The following is an 18,542-nucleotide window of genomic DNA, read 5'->3' as shown; positions in this document are numbered from 1 at the left end:
TAATAGGACTTTACAGACCCCAGCCCAAGTTCCAGTGGTCGTTTCACCTGGAAACCAGCAGTTGCATACTGTAACACTCCAGACAGTGCCTCTTACAACAGTGATAGCCAGCACAGATCCAGCATCAGCAACAACATCCCAAAAATTTATTCTCCAAGCCATTCCTACTTCGCAGCCAATGACAGTACTTAAAGAAAATGTCATGCTGCAGTCTCAGAAGCCAGTCTCCTCTTCTTCATCTATTGTCTTTAGCCCAGCCCAAGTTCAACAGGTTCTCACCAGCAATGTGCAGACCATTTGCAATGGAACAGTCAATATGGCTTCATCTTCATCCTTCAGTGCTACTACTCCCGTGGTAACTTTTTCACCTAACAGTTCACAGATGGTTGCTCATCCACCTGGCACAGTGATCACTTCAGTTATCAAAGCACCAGAAACTAAACAGACTGTTATACAAGAAATGATGAAAGAGGAGGTAGAAGAGGACACAAAAGATGATGCCGAGCAGTCAGAGCAGAGGTTCCAGCAGCAGCCTTTTGTGATGGTGGTATCCAATTCAAATGGATTCCCATCTAACATGCAAGTGAAACAGGAAAGTGAACAGTTGGAATCCAATTTATATTAATAAACAAAAAAAATCCCTGTGGATGATTATTTTCATAAATGTGATGGGACCTTTACAGTTGTTTGTGTGTATATATATATATATATATATATATGATTTGATTCTGAAGCAGATGTTAAAGCTACTTAATTTCTACAGTTAATTGTTAGAAGTCATGTATTAGAATGAGTTTTGATTTTCTGTTAATTGCTAAATGTTATAAAAACATAAAATTATATAGTACTCATTTTTCAAAACACAAGCATGAAGGAACATGCATTTTATACTATGAAGACTTTTTCTTTATTTGTTTTTGCCAAAAGTTCCAAATTTCTTATATATTATGCATTTTCAGTCTTGCTAATTTACATTGCAATACCATATATTTTCTGTTTAATCTGTAAATGTGTCATTTAACTTTTGAAACAACCATTACTTTCTCCAGAACAGCATTTTCATTCCATGTGTGTGAATCTTATTAAGTTTACCAAATACCTATTGCGTACCAATGAACTATGTCACATTTTACTTTGAATAATGGACAGTGGCAACCAAGCTTCCAGCACAGTCATTTGGGTGTGCAAAATAAAAATACACTCCCATTATGAGAATACATAAAGCATTTACATATACCAATAATGGACAGTGCCAGATCTATATTTTTATATACACTCGTCAAATATACTTAATTACAGAAACTAGTGGCATTGCTACAGGTGCAATTATTTCATATATTTTGTGGCTATGAAGTTAAACAATCTTGCTTTCTATTTCAGATTATTTTGTAGGGGGGAAAGTGAAATGTATACAATTTATGCAAGTGTTCTGAGATTAATACTTTTATGAGTTCCTTTTTCAATTGTAAATAATGTACATTTAATTTCACAAGAACGTTTTTCAGCTAATTTGTTTCCATAGAGCAATTTTTGATAGATACAAATAAGATCATTATGTTTAGAGGTCTAATGTTATATGTATTCATATTACAGAGTGAATTTGTATTTAAAGACAAATTTTTAAATGACAAAACCCTACTGAACCTGGGTTCTTTGTCTTTTGTATTTTAATTGGTTTATTATGAAAATAAATCAAGTGGAAATTTTTTTATGTATTTATTCTAGAGTTTTCTTACCAATACATGAGTACAGTGTTTCTGGCAATCTGAACTGTATTGAGAAATAGAGCAATATGATTAATTAGTGATGATCTGTGATTTGGAACACAGTAGATGAGCAGTTCAGGAATCAGTTCAAGAGAACTCAGGGTGAGAAATTGATTCTCAAGCTGTTTGTCTGAGAATGTGACAGCACTATGCAGTACTAGGGCTGCCCAGAGGATTCAGGGGGCCTGGGGCAAAGCAATTTCGGGGGCCCCTTCCATAAAAAAGAAGTTGCAATATTATAGAATACTATATTCTTGTGGGGGCCCTTATGGGAGCCGGGGGCAAATTGCCCCACTTGCCCCATCCCCGGGTGGCCCGTGCAGTACTGCTATAGGTTAAGGTGAATAGATTATCAGGGTTGGAAGGACCCTCAGGATGTCACCTAGTCCAACCCCCTGCTCAAAGCAGGACCAATCCCCAGACAGATTTTTGCTCCACATCCCTAAATGGCCTCCTTAAGGATTGAACTCACAACCTTGGATTTAGCAGGCCAATGCTCAAACCACTGAGCTATGCTCAGAAATGTGTGCTAAATAGGTCCATTGATGTGGCATTGGGTACAGATGGTTTAAACTTTGTCCCCTTATCCTCACCTGTGAAAGCTGCTGTCAGTCCACAAATGCATAATTCTGGGACATCACTGATACTACAAATTGCATAGGACTTCTGGGATCAATGATACAACAACATGTTTCATTCTGGATTGTCTTAATAGAACCCAGAAATACTGGATGATTTCTCAAAGTATATGGGGAGGAGAGAGGGTGCTTAAAGTTAAAAACACATTATCCTAATATCTCTTCTTGGGAACTTTAAACAAATATTTTCTAAGCTTAATTCAGTTTTAATTTTAGTTCGCAGTTCTTTAAAGTTCAGTTGGTTTCCATAGCAAACCCCTTTACTAAGGAGATATAAACCTTGGCCATTTTAATTTATATCCGAGTAAAAGTTCAAAAGAATTTGTATACTATTTGAATTTTAATTATCTTATGTTACAAATCCAAAGTATTTTGAGAAGTTTTATATATTTTTGCAAAAAAGTTCATAACAGGGAGTTCTGCAAGTTCTTTCAGGGAGGAAAATACTTAAAATTAACAAAACTCAACTAATCATATTATGCATAATGTGAAAAATATGTAAAAAGCTCATGGAGTCAGAACTGAATATTCAGGATTGTTAATGGTTTGGTTCAAAAAATTAAAATCCATCCTCCCATTGGATTTAGTACTCAATAGAATAATTCTAATACTTATAGTGCTCCCATCAATCTATGTGGTTGAAGAGCACTTGCACCTAAAATAAATCTTAGGAAAACATTGCTATTGTAACTGAAACCTCTATGAATTACAGTATTAGCATAAACTTCATTTGTTTTATAATGAAGTAGCAGTAGAAATTTGGTAGGCACTGTAACTGCACACACGATAGTCCCCATCCTGAAATCATTATATTCTAACTAGACAGTAAAGGTGGACTAGGCATTTCACTGAAAAAGGGGCTTTGATCGCTGATTGGGCCTGAATGCCACAATATAAATATTTAGTAATACAAACAAAACTGAAGTGATATTTAAAAATCACTCCCTTCTGTGACTGAGTCACCTTATTATCTCCAGCCTCCAGCAAGAGGAAGGTTTGTTTGTGCTTGACTAGATGTTGGCTTCCTGATACTCCCAGTCTGTTAGCTACCCAAACAATCTCTTCAGGGCAATGCCAGTCCTAACTTCCACGGATTCCAAGGCCAGAAGGGACTGTTGTGATCATCTAGCCTGATCTCTTGTAAAACAAAGACCACAGAACTTCCCCAAAATAATTCCTCAAGCAGATCTTTTAGAAATGCATCCAATCTTGATTATAAAAAATGTTAATGATGGAAAATCCACCAAAATCCTGAGTAAATTGTTCTCATGATCAATTAACCTCTCAAAAATTTCCAGTTTATTTCCAGTTGAAATTAATCTAGCTACAACTTCGGCCATTGCATTGTGTTATACCAGGGGTCGGCAACCTCTGGCATGCGGCTCACCAGGGTAAGCACCCTGGCCGGCCGAACCAGTTTGTTTACCTGCCGTGTCGGCAGGTTCAGCTGATCATGGCTCCCACTGGCTGCAGTTCGCCGTCCCAGGCCAATGGGGGCTGCAGGAAGCAGCGTGGGCCGAGGGATGTGCTGGCCACAGCTTCCCTCCTCCCTTATTGGCCTGAGATGGCGAACCGCAGCCAGTGGGAGTCGCGATCGGCCAAACCTGCCAACGCGGCAAGTAACAAACTGGCCCGGCCCGCCAGGGTGCCAGAGGTTGCCGACCCCTGTGTTACACCTTTATCTCCTAAAGAGCTGATTATTAAATATTTGTTGTCTATGTAGATACTTCTAATCAAATCACCTCTTAATCTTTTCTTTGTTAAAGTACATAGACTGAGCTTTTTCACTGTAAGGCATGTTTTCTAATCCTTTAATCATTCTTGTGACTCTTCTCTGAACCCTCTCCAATTTATCAATATTCTTTTTGAATTGTGGGCACCAGAACTGGACACAGCATTCCAACAGTGATCACATCAGTGCTAAATACAGAGGTAAAATAACCTAGCTCCTTTTTCAGCATCACTGCTCCCCAGGATAGAGTCCCCATTCTGTAAGTATGGCCTACTTTCTTTGTTCCTAGACGTATACATTTAACCATATTAAAATGCATATTGTTTACTTCCATCCAGTTTACCGACTGAGCCAGGTTGCTCTGAATCAGTGACCTGTCCTGTTCATTATTTGTCAACCCTGCCTGGGACGCAGACTCTCAAATATATTTTCAGTACGTATACACAACTCCTTAAATATCATCCGTATATACATCACACGATTGAGGATCAGTGTGATATAGGATCATACAATATCAGGGTTGGAAGGGACCTCAGGAGGTCAACTATTCCAACCCCCTGTGCTGGCTTTCATTTAAGATCTCATATAACATTATAGATAAATACTGTGAAAGCTGTATGCTATGTCAGGTGCTGTTATAGAACAATGAACCCTTTCCAAGCTGGTACCCATGGCCCTTTGTGTCACACCCTACCACTTCCCATATGTCCTAGTACCCCAATCTGCTTGTTCCCCTGTTCTGCTCACTCTTCTGCTTCAGTACACTGAACCCTTCTTGTCCCTGGAGTGGTGATAGACAGGATAATCACACAGCAGGCCTTGAACTGTGACTGATTATGGCCAACTGTTGAACTCTCTCTCCTCCCCTTACCCAGCTACCATCTTGGTGTAGGCTTTCTTAGTTGTGTCCATGGCACTGGTACTCAGAATGAGTGATGCCAAATTCAAGCTGCAATGAGGTGATAAAGAAAACCAAACAACCACTAATGCTGCCACATTATTCTTCTGGAAGGTTTAATACCTTTGTAATTGCTGGTAACTGGACCCTTATGCCTAGGTCTCCCGTCTCCTCCTCCTCCTCCCCCCCCCCCCAAGCCCTGCCCTGTTGCTCCTTTTTCCCCTCCCCCACCCCAATTGATTGTCTCAAGGAGCCTGCCTGCCTGCAGTAGAAGGCAGTCCCAGCTGAGTAGAGGCTGGCATGGGTTAATGACACCATGCCTTCCCCTGCCCTGCAGTAACTGGACTTTTGGTTCTAGTGCCATTTAGGGTTCCCAGCTCCTTTTTGATCAGATTTTCCAGTTGAAAACTGAGCACCTGGCAACCCTAAATGTAACCAGGACATAGAAGCCAAAAACCAGTTGGGTGCCAACCTTATTCTTCCCACATGCCAGGGGAACCAGAGCCCTAAACTCCGGTAACAGCCAGGAAAGGAGCACCCTGAATGGCAGTCTGGGCCTCTCTGTTGCTGCTGCCTGGGGAAACCCAAACTGCTCGTGGGGTGTGACTTTGCCTATGTGTTATGGGCCCAGTGGGCGGGCCTGCCTGCTGAAGAGGAGGTGCTGGCTATTTCGCAACCACTTCTGCAGCTGCTCGCTGCTAAATTAATAGGCAAGAGGAACACGAGCGCACCCTTCAGCGCACCAGGCGAAAGAGCAGCTGGCTTCGCTTCAGTGGAGGAACCCCGCCCGGGGGCAGCCTCTCTAGCCCAAGTCTGGAGGAGCAGACCCCAGCTGCAGGGAACCACGCCGAGCCCTGGAACGAGGAGAGGGGACCCTAGGTCCTGTCCCACTGGCCCAGCCCGTGCACGCACGTGCCCCTTTCACCAGGGTTAAATCTGCGGCCTGTCTGTGCCAGGCCCGCCTCCCACGCCAGCCTTGTGGCTGGGGATAGACACTGCAGCGGACGGACGCGTTCCAGGAGCTGGAGGCCCTGCAGGCTGCTGGCTGGGGTCCCGCTGCCGGGCGGGGAGCCAGTGGGGACCGCGAGCGCCCCCAGCCCCGCGGGGGCTCGTTCCGTTGCCATGCCAGCCACTGCGGGGAGGGGCAGGAGCGGGCTGGGCACCTCCTCGCTCCCAATCCTCCCGCGCTAGGGGGCGCGAGGGAGGAGCCTCACCTCAGGGACGTTCGCCTCGCTCGCTGGCTAATAACCAATGAGCGGCGGGCGGCGACGGGTGCACATCGCGTCAGCTTCCCTTCCTCACGTGGGGCTGGCGGTTACTGGACGGGGGGAGTGACGTCACTCCACCTCCCTCGGTCCCATCAGCGTCTGCGCGCGCCGCGGGCTTGCTGGCGCGTGTGTTGCTCAGCTCCCACAGTGCCCTGGTGCGGAGCGAGCGGTGTCATGGCGGCGGCCCTAGACCCGGCCGCTCCGCGGTGAGTATCCCCCTTCCTCTGCTTCGCGGCCCCGGCCGGAGCCGCCGCCGCGGCCCCCTCTAACCGCGCGCCGCTGTGTTGTTCTCTCCAGGTGCCCAGACAGCGACATCGAGCAGGACCCCGGGGCGGCGGTGCAGGTGAGAGGCCCGGCGCGGCGATGGGCGGGAGAGCGAGTGACAGGGGCCCGCGGGGCGGGGCAGCGGCCTGGGCATCTCCTGTGCTCTGGGCATCGCCCGCGGGGCGTTCGCAGGGCCAAGCCCGTGTCCTCACGGGAGGAGCCTCAGCTGGGGCCGAACACGTGTGTCTGCAGGTGTGGGCGCGCCTGGTGCAGCTCGGGCTTGTTTGCTGGGGTTGATTTAAGCCAGTGGTTCTCAAACTTTTGTACTGGTGACCCGTTTCACACAGCAAGCCTCTGAGTGTCATCCCCCTCCCGTATAAATTAAAAACGCTCTTTTATATATTTAACATCATTATAAGTGCTGAAGGCAAAGTGGGGTTGGGGTTGGAGGTTGACACTTTGCAACCCCCTGAGCGGTCCTGACCCGCAGTTTAAGAACCTCTGAGATAAGATATGCAATAGCAGCTACGTGGATAGTGTAGCTCAGGCATCTCAAACTCAAATGACCACGAGGGCCACATCAGGGCTAGTTCATTGGCCCGAGAGCTGCATCACTGACACACATCCCCCTCGCTGCACCTGGCCGTGTCCCCACTCCACCCTTTCCTTGAGACCCTGCCTCTTCCCACCCCTTCCATGCCCCCATTCCAAGCCCTTTCCTGAAGTCCTCACGCCAACTCTGCCCCCGGAGAGTGCATGAGGGGTGTGATGGGGACTCAGGGCACAGAGTTGAAGTGCAGCAGGGGGTTGGGGTGTTGGCAGGGGGCTCAGAGTGCAGAGTGGGTGTGCGATGCAGCAGAGGGCTCAGGACAGTGGTGTGGGGTGTAGCAGGGGGTTGAGATGCAAGCAGGGGGCTCCGGGCAGGGAGTTGGGGGGGCAGGAGTGCTTTGGGCTGGCAGCGGCACACACCGAGGCCAGGGCAGACTGCTGGCCCCACTCTGGGAAGTAGCTGGAACCATGTCCCTGCGGCTCCCCAGCAGGTACCTCCTCCGAAGCTCCTGTTGGCCACGGTTCTCCGCTCCCGGCCAATGGGAGCTGCGGGAGGGTGTTGCCCTAGAATCCAGGGCAACACATGGATGGAGCCCTCTGCTTCTCTCCTCCTCCTCCCCCACCCCCCCACCACAGGGAGGTGCTCAAAGGGGGCAATCCTGCGGCTGTAGTTTGCCCACCCTGGCCTGGAGGTAGGCTGGGGGAGTGGGGGCGGGCCACTTGCCAGGCCGCAGGAAATAGCCCCGTGAGCTGCATGCAGCCTGCATGTTTGAGACCCTTGATGTAGCTGAAGTCAACATACGTAGGTCTATTTACTATGGTAAGTCGACAGCTGATGCTTTCCCGTCGACTCCGCTTACACTTCTTGTTCTGGTGGAATACTGGAGTTGACGGGAGAGCGCTCAGCAATAAATCGACCCCCCGCTGGATCAATTGCTGCCCACCAATGTAGCCTGTAGTGTAGACAAGCCCTGAATAGTTAAGGTTATGTGGAGTTTTTCTAAAAGCACGTTAACATTAGCGTAAGGTTAGCTTTTGTTGCAGCTCCTGTGAGAGCACCTCTGAGCACTTCAGCAGCTAACAAACTGAGCCTCAAAGTCTCTGCAAGTGTAAGGCTGACAGACCTCAGTCATCAGCGGGCAGGATCAAACCTGGGATTTCTGGAGCTTAGTGCATGAGCTAAAAGCCAACTGGCTGTTAGCTAGGGCTGTAGAGCAGACTCATTTTCTCTCTCTAAGTGTTCTCATTGCCACTAGATGGGACACAACACCACACCCAGGAGGTGTGTGGGTTACACAAGGTAGAAAAGTGTCATAAAGCTGGGGAAATGGAAGCACAGAGTGCTGAAGTGACTCTCCAGCAGCTTGACTGAGTTGGTGTTAGGGCTGGAATAAGAATCCAGATTTTTTGACCTCATTTTCTCTCTACTACCACACCATAATGTCTCTCCATAGGGCTGTTTGTTATTGTGAAGGCTGCCTCAAGTAGCTATTTTCAGCATTAACATTTTTATAAAGTGCTAACTATGTGTGCTAGGTGCATTACAGGCAATGATAAAAACAGGATCCCAACTCTGAGTAAATTACAGTTTAAATAACATACAGATGAAGCATGTTTTGCAAGGATAGATGCAGAGTGACTGAGCAGTGAAGTTTTATGCATGACTTTAATAGTTTTTGTTTCCTCTTAGTCTACTCCATAAATATTTCTTTCAAAGGAGATACTTGGGTTAGGTTATCTTGGAAGAAATGATTTTTGAAGAGAGGGTAGAACCATATCAGACAGCAAAGGAATAGATTTCTTGGGGGAATTCTGTGCCATTGCACAATGCAGAATTTTGCAGAAATTAATGGTTTTTTAATGCAAAATTTCCTTTCCTCTACATAAATGGGCTGCAGTGCTGTTTGCCGCCACTAGAGCCACTGGACCCAGCACAGCCTAGTTTGTGATAGAAGACACTGCCCTAGGGGGAGGCAGGGAAGAGCTAGGAAGTTCCTAGCAGCTGCAGTTCCCAGCATGCCCTCAGGGAAGGAGAGGTTGGCGCACGGGAATCTTCACACAAACCCAGGACCCAGCATCAGGCTGTTACAGTCCCTGGATCTCTGAGGAGTAGGGGGATGGGTGTCAGGGCTGGTGGGGGGGCCCTGGTTGGGCTCTGGGAGGGGAAGAGGAGGTGGGTGTCTGGGCTAGGGAGCCCCTGTGGGCTCTGGGGTAGAGGGGTTGTGTGTGCTTCGCCCCCGGCTGGGCTCTGGCGGGGAGGGGGCAGAGAAAAAGGAACTGGACTGTCATAGGGGTTTCTTTAACTCTTTAGTCCTGGGGGAATTTTTGTGTCTGTATTGTTACAGTCATACTTGCTGAAGGTATTTTGAAATAAATTACCAAACTACTTGAAACTGACATGATTATGTAGTGTTGTTTTTGACAAATAAAATTTGCAGAATTGTAAAATATTGTGTGCAGAATTTTTATTTTTTTGGTGCAGAATTCCTCCAGGAGCAGTATAGGGAGCAAAAGAGAGGATAACAAATAAGTACTTCGGTTACTGATAGAAAATTGTACAATAATTTGAGGGAGAGGACAAAGGTTTTCAAGTGGTGTTGAAGTAAGGAAAAACAACTGAAGGATTTGGGGAGGGGCTAAATGTAATTGGAATTGTAGGCCAAGATAAATGATGCTCTTGCAATCATTTCATTGATAGGGACAAGTTTAGAGATTTGGGCCCCATGCAAAGATCTTAATAGTAAGAATGGAGTGGAAAAGTTGAATTTTGGAGATGGTGTCCACGTTAGTTTAAAAGATGATATATGGAAATATCACAAAATAACCACAGACATATCTGCAGCCTTTTCTGTGTGTGAGCCCAAGCTTAAGTGTTTGTTACAGGTGAGTGCAATTATTAAGAATCATTTTGTTTAAAAGAAATAGTCAGTAGAATCTGATCTGATATTACACAGATGCTTTAGGTCAGGTTTCATTAATGTAGGACTAGAAGAGGCTATCTTACCTAAGCAGGTCTTTGTTAAAAGTCACTGCATTTCTTTTCAAGTTACACTGTTGTATCAAGACTGCATATTTGAAGTCATGCTCTTAAATAATCTGCAGTGGACTACTTAAATTAAAGCAAGTGCATGCTTCAGTGCCAAGATTTAAAAAAATGAGCTACTCAGGAACCTAACTTTAGGACTCTGGTTCTTAAAACCTTGGCCTGGAGTTATATGGAAGAGATACATGAGTTTCTTTATTCTGTGGTTGTTATAGTTCAGGGGTCAGCAACCTCTGGCACGGCTTGCCAAGGTAAGCACTCTGGCGGGCTGAGCCAGTTTGTTTACCTGCCACATCGGAAGGTTTGGCCGATCGCGGCTCCCACTGGCCACAGTTCGCTGTCCCAGGCCAAAGGGGGTGGTGGGAAGTGGCGTGGGCGAGGGATGCGGCAGAGGTTGCCGACCCCTGCTGTAATGCATTTGAAAACAAATAGCTATCTTTGTTCCAACCCTCCTGGAGAAAAGGCTTAATTAGTTCATTTCTTTATATTTGTGTATAGTTTGTCATTTGTGAGGAATATATTGAAGAGACAGCCATGTCAATTAAATAAATTTTGCATTTAGTTTTGAAAATCTTGTGGTCATGAGCTCTGTAGTGTACGTCTTTTTTCTTTCTGTGAAAGACCTACAGTGCTCACAAGCCTCCTGCATCTGATCTATACTTTCACTATTATGGTGGAATGTAGCTGCTATGGGAAGTCATGTATGTGGAGGGAGAGGCAATTTTTCAAGAGGCCAGAGCCATTCCCATGGAGGGCTTTGAGAGTCAGGACAGATGCACTGAATTGTAATTTCTGTTGGCTCTCCATTGAGTACAGGGAATGAAGCACCAGGGTGATCTGTTTTGTACTAGCTGGAGTTTTTTCAGTGTGTGCCTTCATTATGTTCTATCTAAGAAGGGCAGGAGGATGCCCCTTATTGTTATAAATGCTTCCATGACACCTATGTTGAATATACTGAATTAGGTGTGCATTCATGTAAGCAGGTCAAATTCTCCATTTTTGTGTGACATAGAATTGTAGAATGTCATAGTTGGAAGGGACCTCAGGAGGTCATCTAGTCCAACCCCATGCTCAAAGAGGGACCAATCCCCAGACAGATTTTTTTTCTCCAGATCCCTAAATGGCCCCCTCAAGGCTTGAGCTCACAACCCTGGGTTTAGCAGGCCAATGCTCAAACCACTGAGCTATCCCTCCCCCTGTTTGCTCTGCCCTTCTTTCTCCTAGCTGTCTTTGTTGAAGTATACCAGAGTTCATTGCCACGTGCTGCCCTGTGTGCATGTCTTCTGGATGCACTATTCCCTACTGAGGCACCATAGATAGTTCTTTAGAATTCATTCAAATGCAGGGAATCCACAGCAGAACCTACAACATAACCAGCAAAGAGCTAGTGTTTTCTGTGCGTGGTACTGGATTCCATCATCAGATCCGTGGTTGGGCTGCTGGCTGTTTTAATCCTGCAAGAGGAGCCTTGATCCACCTTCCGTTTATCAGATTTCTGCTTTTTATTAGAGGAGAAACATGAGCAATTGGGCTCTCTCTCGTTGAAACTTCGAGTACTTCACTTGTAGTTCTCTTTCACCCTCTCATTCCTTCAGTTGTGTGCCAGGCCTAAACCTTAAATTATAAGATGTTTTGTACAAGGGCTGTGTCTTCCTGTGTGTGTGTCAGTACCTAGCACGATGAGGTCCTGATCCTAATTGTGTTCTTCGAGCACTGCAACAATACAAATATAGAAAAAACGTAGTTTCTGTTGGAGTGCATAGCATCTGTTTTACTATTCTGCTATCATTCTTTATTTTCACATAGGAGAAATCCAAGTAATCAGTTTAAAGACGCAAGTTTGTAACTCTACTCACCTATGCAGCAATTGTTGAAGAGTTAAATCTCCATCTGTAAGCATTAGTTGAAAACCATTGTCTGCCTCAAATTGTGATCTCTCTGTAGTTGCACTTCAAGTGGGTCTCTGGGGATAAAAATAGAAACTGAAGGGATGGATGGTAGCTGACCCTGAACATGTGGGCAAGATGATGGGTGCATGTGTGAGATGCAGTGCAGAGGTCAGGCACAGAGTGGCTGAGGAGTGCAAGCACTGTGCATTTCTAGTGCAGTAGTGGCTCTGGCCTCAAAAGGGAGAGGGGTAGCATTACGGTGGGGCTGTTGGCCTGCATCAAAGTGCACTGGCCAGAAGTTAGCTTGGTTCTGGAAGTACCTCATTCTTTCCCAGGGTGACAGAGCTACTGTACTCCTTGGAAGCCCAGGAAGGATTCTTGTTAGCCAGGATGCATTTTACCTGGGGGCTCCCACTGCATCTGATCTTGGTACAATCTCTCTAGACCACTGACTGAACAGTTCTTAAGTACAGGTTTTAATATGGCATCATGTAATAACATAAGAATGGCCATGCTGGGTCACACCAATGGTCCATCTAGCCCAGTGTCCTGACAGTGGCAAGTGTCAGATGCTTTAGAGGGCATGAACAGAAAGGGCTATTACTGAGTGATCCATTCCTTGTTGTCTGCTTATAGCAATCAAAGGTACAGGCATAACAGGATCATGAGGTTATGTCCCTGACCACCGTACGTAATAGCCATCGATGGACCTGTCTTCCATCTACTATCTATTGCTTTTTGAACCCAGGTATAGTTTTGGCTTTCACAACATCTCCTGGCAACAAGTTCCACAGGTTGTGTATGTGTTGTGTGAAGAAATATTTCGTAGAATCATAGAATATCAGGGTTGGAAGGGACTTCAGGAGGTCATTTAGTCCAACCCCCTGCTCAAAAGCAGGATCAATCCCCAACTAAATCATCCTAGCCAGGGCTTTGTCAAGCCTGGCCTTAAAAACCTCTAAGAAAAGAGATTCGACCTCTTCCCTAGGTAACCCATTCCAGTGCTTCGCCACCCTCTAGTGAAAAAGGTTTTCCTAATATCCAACCTAAACCACCCCCAATGCAACTTGAGACCATTACTCCTTGTTCTGTCACTGAGAACAGTCTAGATCCATCTTCTTTGGAACCCCCTTTCAGGTAGCTGAAAGCAGCTATCAAATCTCTCCTCATTCTTCTCTTCTGCAGACTAAACTATCCCAATTTCCTCAGCCTCTCCTGATAAGTCATGTGCTCCACCCCTAATCATTTTTGTTGCCCACTGCTGGACTCTTTCCAATTTTTCCACATCCTTCTTGTTGTGTGGGACCCTTATGTTTGGTTTAAACCTGCTGCCAGTTAATGTTCAATAGTGCCTCTGGTCATTTACGAGTTAGCTTTTTAAACCCCTCTTGTCCCTGGGTTAGCCCTGCCCTATTGTCAAGAGGTCTCAAAAAGGGTAACGGATCAAAGGAAAATAGGCTAGAACCTCATTAGTAAGATCTCAGCCTATCTGAAACAGACCATGCAGTAATTTTAAAGCAAGCAAACACACAAACTAACTCACCCCAAGGATCTTGTGATCTCTCCTCCTTCACCTGGAGAATTCCCTTGCAAAACTCCCGTGTACTGCTCCCATTCCCTATCTCCCTGCTCCTGTTTGCTAGTTTGTGCTTTGCACCAGTGGGAAGGAAATACTTGCACCAGTGTAATTGCTACTAAAAATACCATATTGACAGGATTCCTACTTTCAAAGAGTGTTTTAGTGGGCACTGAGATACAGGCAGTTGGTCTTACTATGATACTGGCCATTTTGTGGCACAAAACTGAAGAACTTTGAGGGCTTTGAAAGCTTCTGCCTATTTATGTGCTAAGTAGCTGAGATGTGAGAGTAGGAATCCACCAAAGTAATTCAGGAAGTAGAATTACTGAGAGTAACTATCCTTTATTTTAATAGCTTCAGAAAGCAGTGCAAGACATACCTTCTTTAGCCACATGTCTACCTGGTAAGGTGTAAATCAGAGGCACTTATTTCCAAGTGCATATGTAGTATGGGGAGCAATTATTGCTGCTCATTTTGAGGGGTTATAAATTAGTCTTTGCTGCACACACATCATGGAAATGGGTATACTATAACTTATTCAAAACTTGTTTGCTATTTCTTTTTCACAAAGTCATTTGAATAAACATATAATGGTCAGTCAATCATATTTTGGACTTCGTTAGCGGTTAGCTCTAAGGTAAAGGCTTTGGAGAATCAAAACTGAGGAATAGCCAGGCATTCCCGTGAGCTCAGGATATTTAGTTCCAGTGAAATTTCACTGAAAGCAAAATTGTGCTAATTGGTGGTGGTTGATTTTTTTTCAAGCAACAGATTTCACTGTGGGCTACACACTGAGTTCTGTTGTTAGAAGGGTTTACAGAAACTGTCATATTAAATTTGTGTTTGGATTTGCAGAAGCTGACAGTGGCCATGGAACAGAAGCCAGATGATGCAGAATATTACTGTCAAAGAGCTTATGCTCATATTCTTCTACAGAATTACTGGGGTAACATCTCTTAAACTATACTGTGTATCCCTTTAAGACCACATTATGACATTCCTTACTGAACAATGTCTTAAATCAAGCAAAGTATAATGATAGTCTTAGAAATTTGTTACTTTTAATCAAAGCAGCCCACATTTGCCACTAATATAGCTCTTCTGATATCTGATCACTTCTGGTCTCTCATGGAAGCTTTTCAGTCCTAACTTTCCATTTAATGTGTTGAATACACTAATGAAAGAATAACCCATTGTTTCAATTTATTGCTTAGTTACTTTGGTTACTAGATTTAGGCTTCAGACAGGCCTTAAACTTTCTCCTTATTTTATTAAAAGTGATATAACACTTCAAATATGTTCTGTTTCAAGAAAAGTTTCACTTTCTAAATGGTTCCTTCTGTATCTGATCTAGTTCTTAACAGGGCTGCCCAGAGGATTCAGGGGGCCTGGGCAGAGCAATTTTGGGGGCCCCTTCCATAAAAAAAAGTTGCAGTACTATAGAATACTATATTCTCGTGGGGACCCCTGCAGGACCTGGGGCCTGGGGCAAATTGCCCCACTTGCCTGGCACCCCTCTCCCCACGCCGCCCCCCGCAGCCCTGGTTCTTAGAAATTTAAGGTTTATTTTTATTTTTAATAGAATTGGCCTTGGAATTCCCAGCTTAAACCCAAACCGTCTGACTGACTGAAGGTCACAGTCCATCGCACTTAGAGGGGAGAGCAGCAGAATGAAGGATAGACTAGCTGTATGCTACTGGGAAATTCTGCGTCAAAAAATTAAAAATTTGGAGCCAAAAAATTTAAATTCTGCACACATTTTCAAATTCTTCAACTTTTATTTGTCAGAATAACACTATATAATCATGCCAGTTTCAATTATCTTGGTAATTACCCGTCAGTAAGTAAGTATGTCTGTAACAATACAGACACACACAATTTCCCCTAGGAGTAAAGTGTTAAAGAAACCCTTATGGCAACCCCATAGTTGGTTCTCTACCCCCCCTCTCCCTCCCCCAAACCCAGACACTCGCACTCCATCCCCCCCAGAGCCCAGCCATAGGCCCCCCTCCCTGACTCAGACACTCACCCCTGACCCCCAGAGGCCTGCTGTGTGGCCCCCCTCTAGCCTGGACACTCTCAGATCCTACACCCCCCCACAGCCCAGGGATCCAGAGGGAGAAACAACCAGTGCCATTGCCTCCTTCCTTCAGGGCATGCTGGGAACTGCAACTGCCGGGAGCCCCCCAGTTTCCTTTCCTTCCCCCTGGCCTTGTCGTCTATTTGTGAGCTGGGCTCTGCTAGGTCCAGTGGCCCCTAGTGGCGACCAATATCTCTGCCGTCCATTTCTGTAGGAGGAAAAAAGGAAATTCTGTATGCCCAACATTAATTTCTCAAAATTCTGCATTGCACAGTGGCGTGGAATTCCCCCATGAGTAGCTATAGCAGATTTGAGTGGTGAAAATATTGTAAGATAATTACTGTACTTCAATAGCATGACTTTCTGCATAAATTTAAGAAAACTAATACTTCACACTCTTCATTTAAGATGTAAAAATGGAGCTCAGGACTCTAACTGTAGCATTAACCACAAACTACTTGTTCACTTAGGCAGTGCCTAAGTATGTGAATTACTTTGTGTTAAAATTAAAAAATTCTCCTGATTCAAGTCAAATGCAGCATTAGGGCTAATTAAGTTACTGTATTTCTATTGTTTCTAGAAAAGAGTAATATACTCTACATTAAAAAACATGTGACTGCTTATTTATAGGCTCCGTGCCATACTTCTGAAGGTGTGAGATTATGGCTAAATGTTGAGTTAGGACTGAATTGTCACTTTGCTTTTATATCTTTGGTTTAAGATACGTAACTGCAATTCTTAAGAGACTAATGTTGAAAATTGACTTTCTACAGATGCTGTTGCAGACGCAAAGAAGTCCCTAGAACTCAATCCCAATAATGCCACAGCTTTTCTTAGAAAAGGGTATGTAACCATTTAAGAAGCTACAGGCAGCAAGTTTCCATTTTCCATTTTTGAAATATATTGTACTCATTGTAGCACTACTACAGTTTGCATCAGACTGAGGTCTCAATTGCCCCCTTATAGAAGGTGGACTAAATCAATTAATGTGGTGAGGGTCAGTCTCAAGGAGGAGTGGGTCGGGGGAGCATTCATAGCTTTAGTCATTTGGATCTTTATAAGAGGGCTGTTGGACAATGGCATTTTAAACTTGGTACCACTTTTAATCTAAGATTTTGGTGATTGACTGTGAAGGATCTGTAAGTCAAGTCAAAGTTGCAGAAACTATCAGAAGCCTGCATCCCAAGAAAGGGAATAAAAAATCATAGGCAGGAGTTGTAGACCAAGCTGGATGAGCAAGCATTTCAAAGAGATGATTAAGAAAAAGCAGAAAGCCTACAAGGAGTGGAAGATGGGAGGGATTAGCAAGGAAAGCTACCTTATTGAGGTCAGAACATGTAGGGATAAAGTGAGAGAGGCCAAAAGCCATGTAGAGTTGGACCTTGCAAAGGGAATTAAAACCAATAGTAAAAGGTTCTATAGCCTTATAAATAAGAAGAAAACAAAGAAAGAAGTGGGACCGCTAAACACTGAGGATGGAATGGAGGTTAAGGATAATCTAGGCATGGCCCAATATCTAAACAAATACTTTGGTTCAGTCTTTAATGAAGAGCTTTGGGATAATGGTAGGATGACGAATGAGGATATGGAGGTAGATATTACCACATCCGAGGTAGAAGCCAAACTCAAACATCTTAATGGGACAAAATCAGAGGGCCCAGATAATCTTCATCCAAGAATATTAAAGGAACTGGCACATGAAATTGCAAGCCCATTAGTAAGAATTTTTAATGAATCAGTAAACTCGGGTTGTACCATATGACTGGAGAATTGCTAACATAGTTCGTATTTTTAAGAAAGGGAAAAAAAGTGATCTGAGTAACTATAGGCCTGTTAGTTTGACATCTGTAATATGTAAGGTCTTGGAAAAAATTTTGAAGGAGAAAATAGTTAAGGACATTAAGGTCAATGGTAATTGGGACAAAATACAACATGGTTATACAAAAGACAGATCATGCCAAACCAACCTGATCTCCTTCTTTGAGAAGGTAACCGATTTTTTTAGACAAAGGAAACGCAGTGGATCTAATTTACCTCAATTTCAATAAGGCATTTGATACGGTTCCACACAGGGAATTAGTAGTTAAATTGGAAAAGATGAGGATCAGTATGAAAATTGAAAGGTGGATAAGGAACTTGTTAAAGGGGAGACTACAACGGGTCGTACTGAAAGGTGAACTGTCAGGCTGGAAAGTGGTTACTAGTGGAGTTCCTCAGGGATCAGTTTTGGGACCAATCTTATTAAACCTTTTTATGACTGACCTTGGCACAAAAAGCAGGAATATGCTAATAAAGTTTGCGGATGACACAAAGCTGGGAGGTATTGCTAACACAGAGAAGGACCGGGATATCATACAGGAAGATCTGGATGACCTTGTAAACTGGAGTAATAGTAATAGGATGAAGTTTAATAGTAAAAAGTGCAAGGTCATGCATTTGGGGATTAATAACAAGAATTTTAGTTATAAAATGGGGACGCATCAGTTGGAGGTAACAGAGGAGGAGAAGGACCTCGGAGTATTGGTTGATCACAGGATGACTATGAGCCGCCAATGTGATAGGGCTGTTAAAAAAGCTAATGCGGTTTTAGGATGCATCAGGCTAGGTATTTCCAGCAAAGATAAGGAGGTGTTAGTACCGTTACACAAGGCATTGGTGAGACCTCATCTGGAATATGTGCAGTTCTACTCTCCTATGTTAGGATGAATTCAAACTGGAACGGGTACAGAGAAGGGCTACGAGGATGATCTGAGGAATGGAAAACCTATCTTATGAAAGGAGACTGAAAGAGCTTGGCTTGTTTAGCCTAAGCAAAAGAAGGTTGAGGGGGAATATG

The 18,542-nt window shown here is 44.4% G+C and overlaps 2 protein-coding genes across 4 annotated transcripts in view; both read left to right on the top strand.

The window, feature by feature from the left end:
- Positions 1–1,715, top strand: part of ELF1 (E74 like ETS transcription factor 1) — a 116,822-nt gene extending 115,107 nt beyond the window's left edge. For all 3 annotated transcript variants that reach the window (XM_050948725.1, XM_050948714.1, XM_050948734.1), the window contains one exon: positions 7–1,715. In XM_050948725.1, the coding sequence (XP_050804682.1) occupies positions 7–625 (619 nt within the window). In that variant the 3' untranslated portion in view covers positions 626–1,715. The remainder of the gene's footprint in view (positions 1–6) is intronic.
- Positions 1,716–6,392: 4,677 nt separating this feature from the next.
- Positions 6,393–18,542, top strand: part of SUGT1 (SGT1 homolog, MIS12 kinetochore complex assembly cochaperone) — a 65,646-nt gene continuing 53,496 nt past the window's right edge. The window contains exons 1-4 of the mRNA XM_050950795.1: positions 6,393–6,508; positions 6,600–6,645; positions 14,482–14,572; positions 16,480–16,549. Coding sequence (XP_050806752.1) covers positions 6,477–6,508; positions 6,600–6,645; positions 14,482–14,572; positions 16,480–16,549 — 239 coding nt within the window. The 5' untranslated portion in view covers positions 6,393–6,476. The remainder of the gene's footprint in view (positions 6,509–6,599; positions 6,646–14,481; positions 14,573–16,479; positions 16,550–18,542) is intronic.

This window comes from Gopherus flavomarginatus, chromosome 1 (genome assembly GCF_025201925.1).
Source record: "Gopherus flavomarginatus isolate rGopFla2 chromosome 1, rGopFla2.mat.asm, whole genome shotgun sequence".
NCBI classification, from domain to species: Eukaryota; Metazoa; Chordata; order Testudines; family Testudinidae; genus Gopherus; species Gopherus flavomarginatus.
This window is presented reverse-complemented; position numbering and strand designations above follow the sequence as displayed.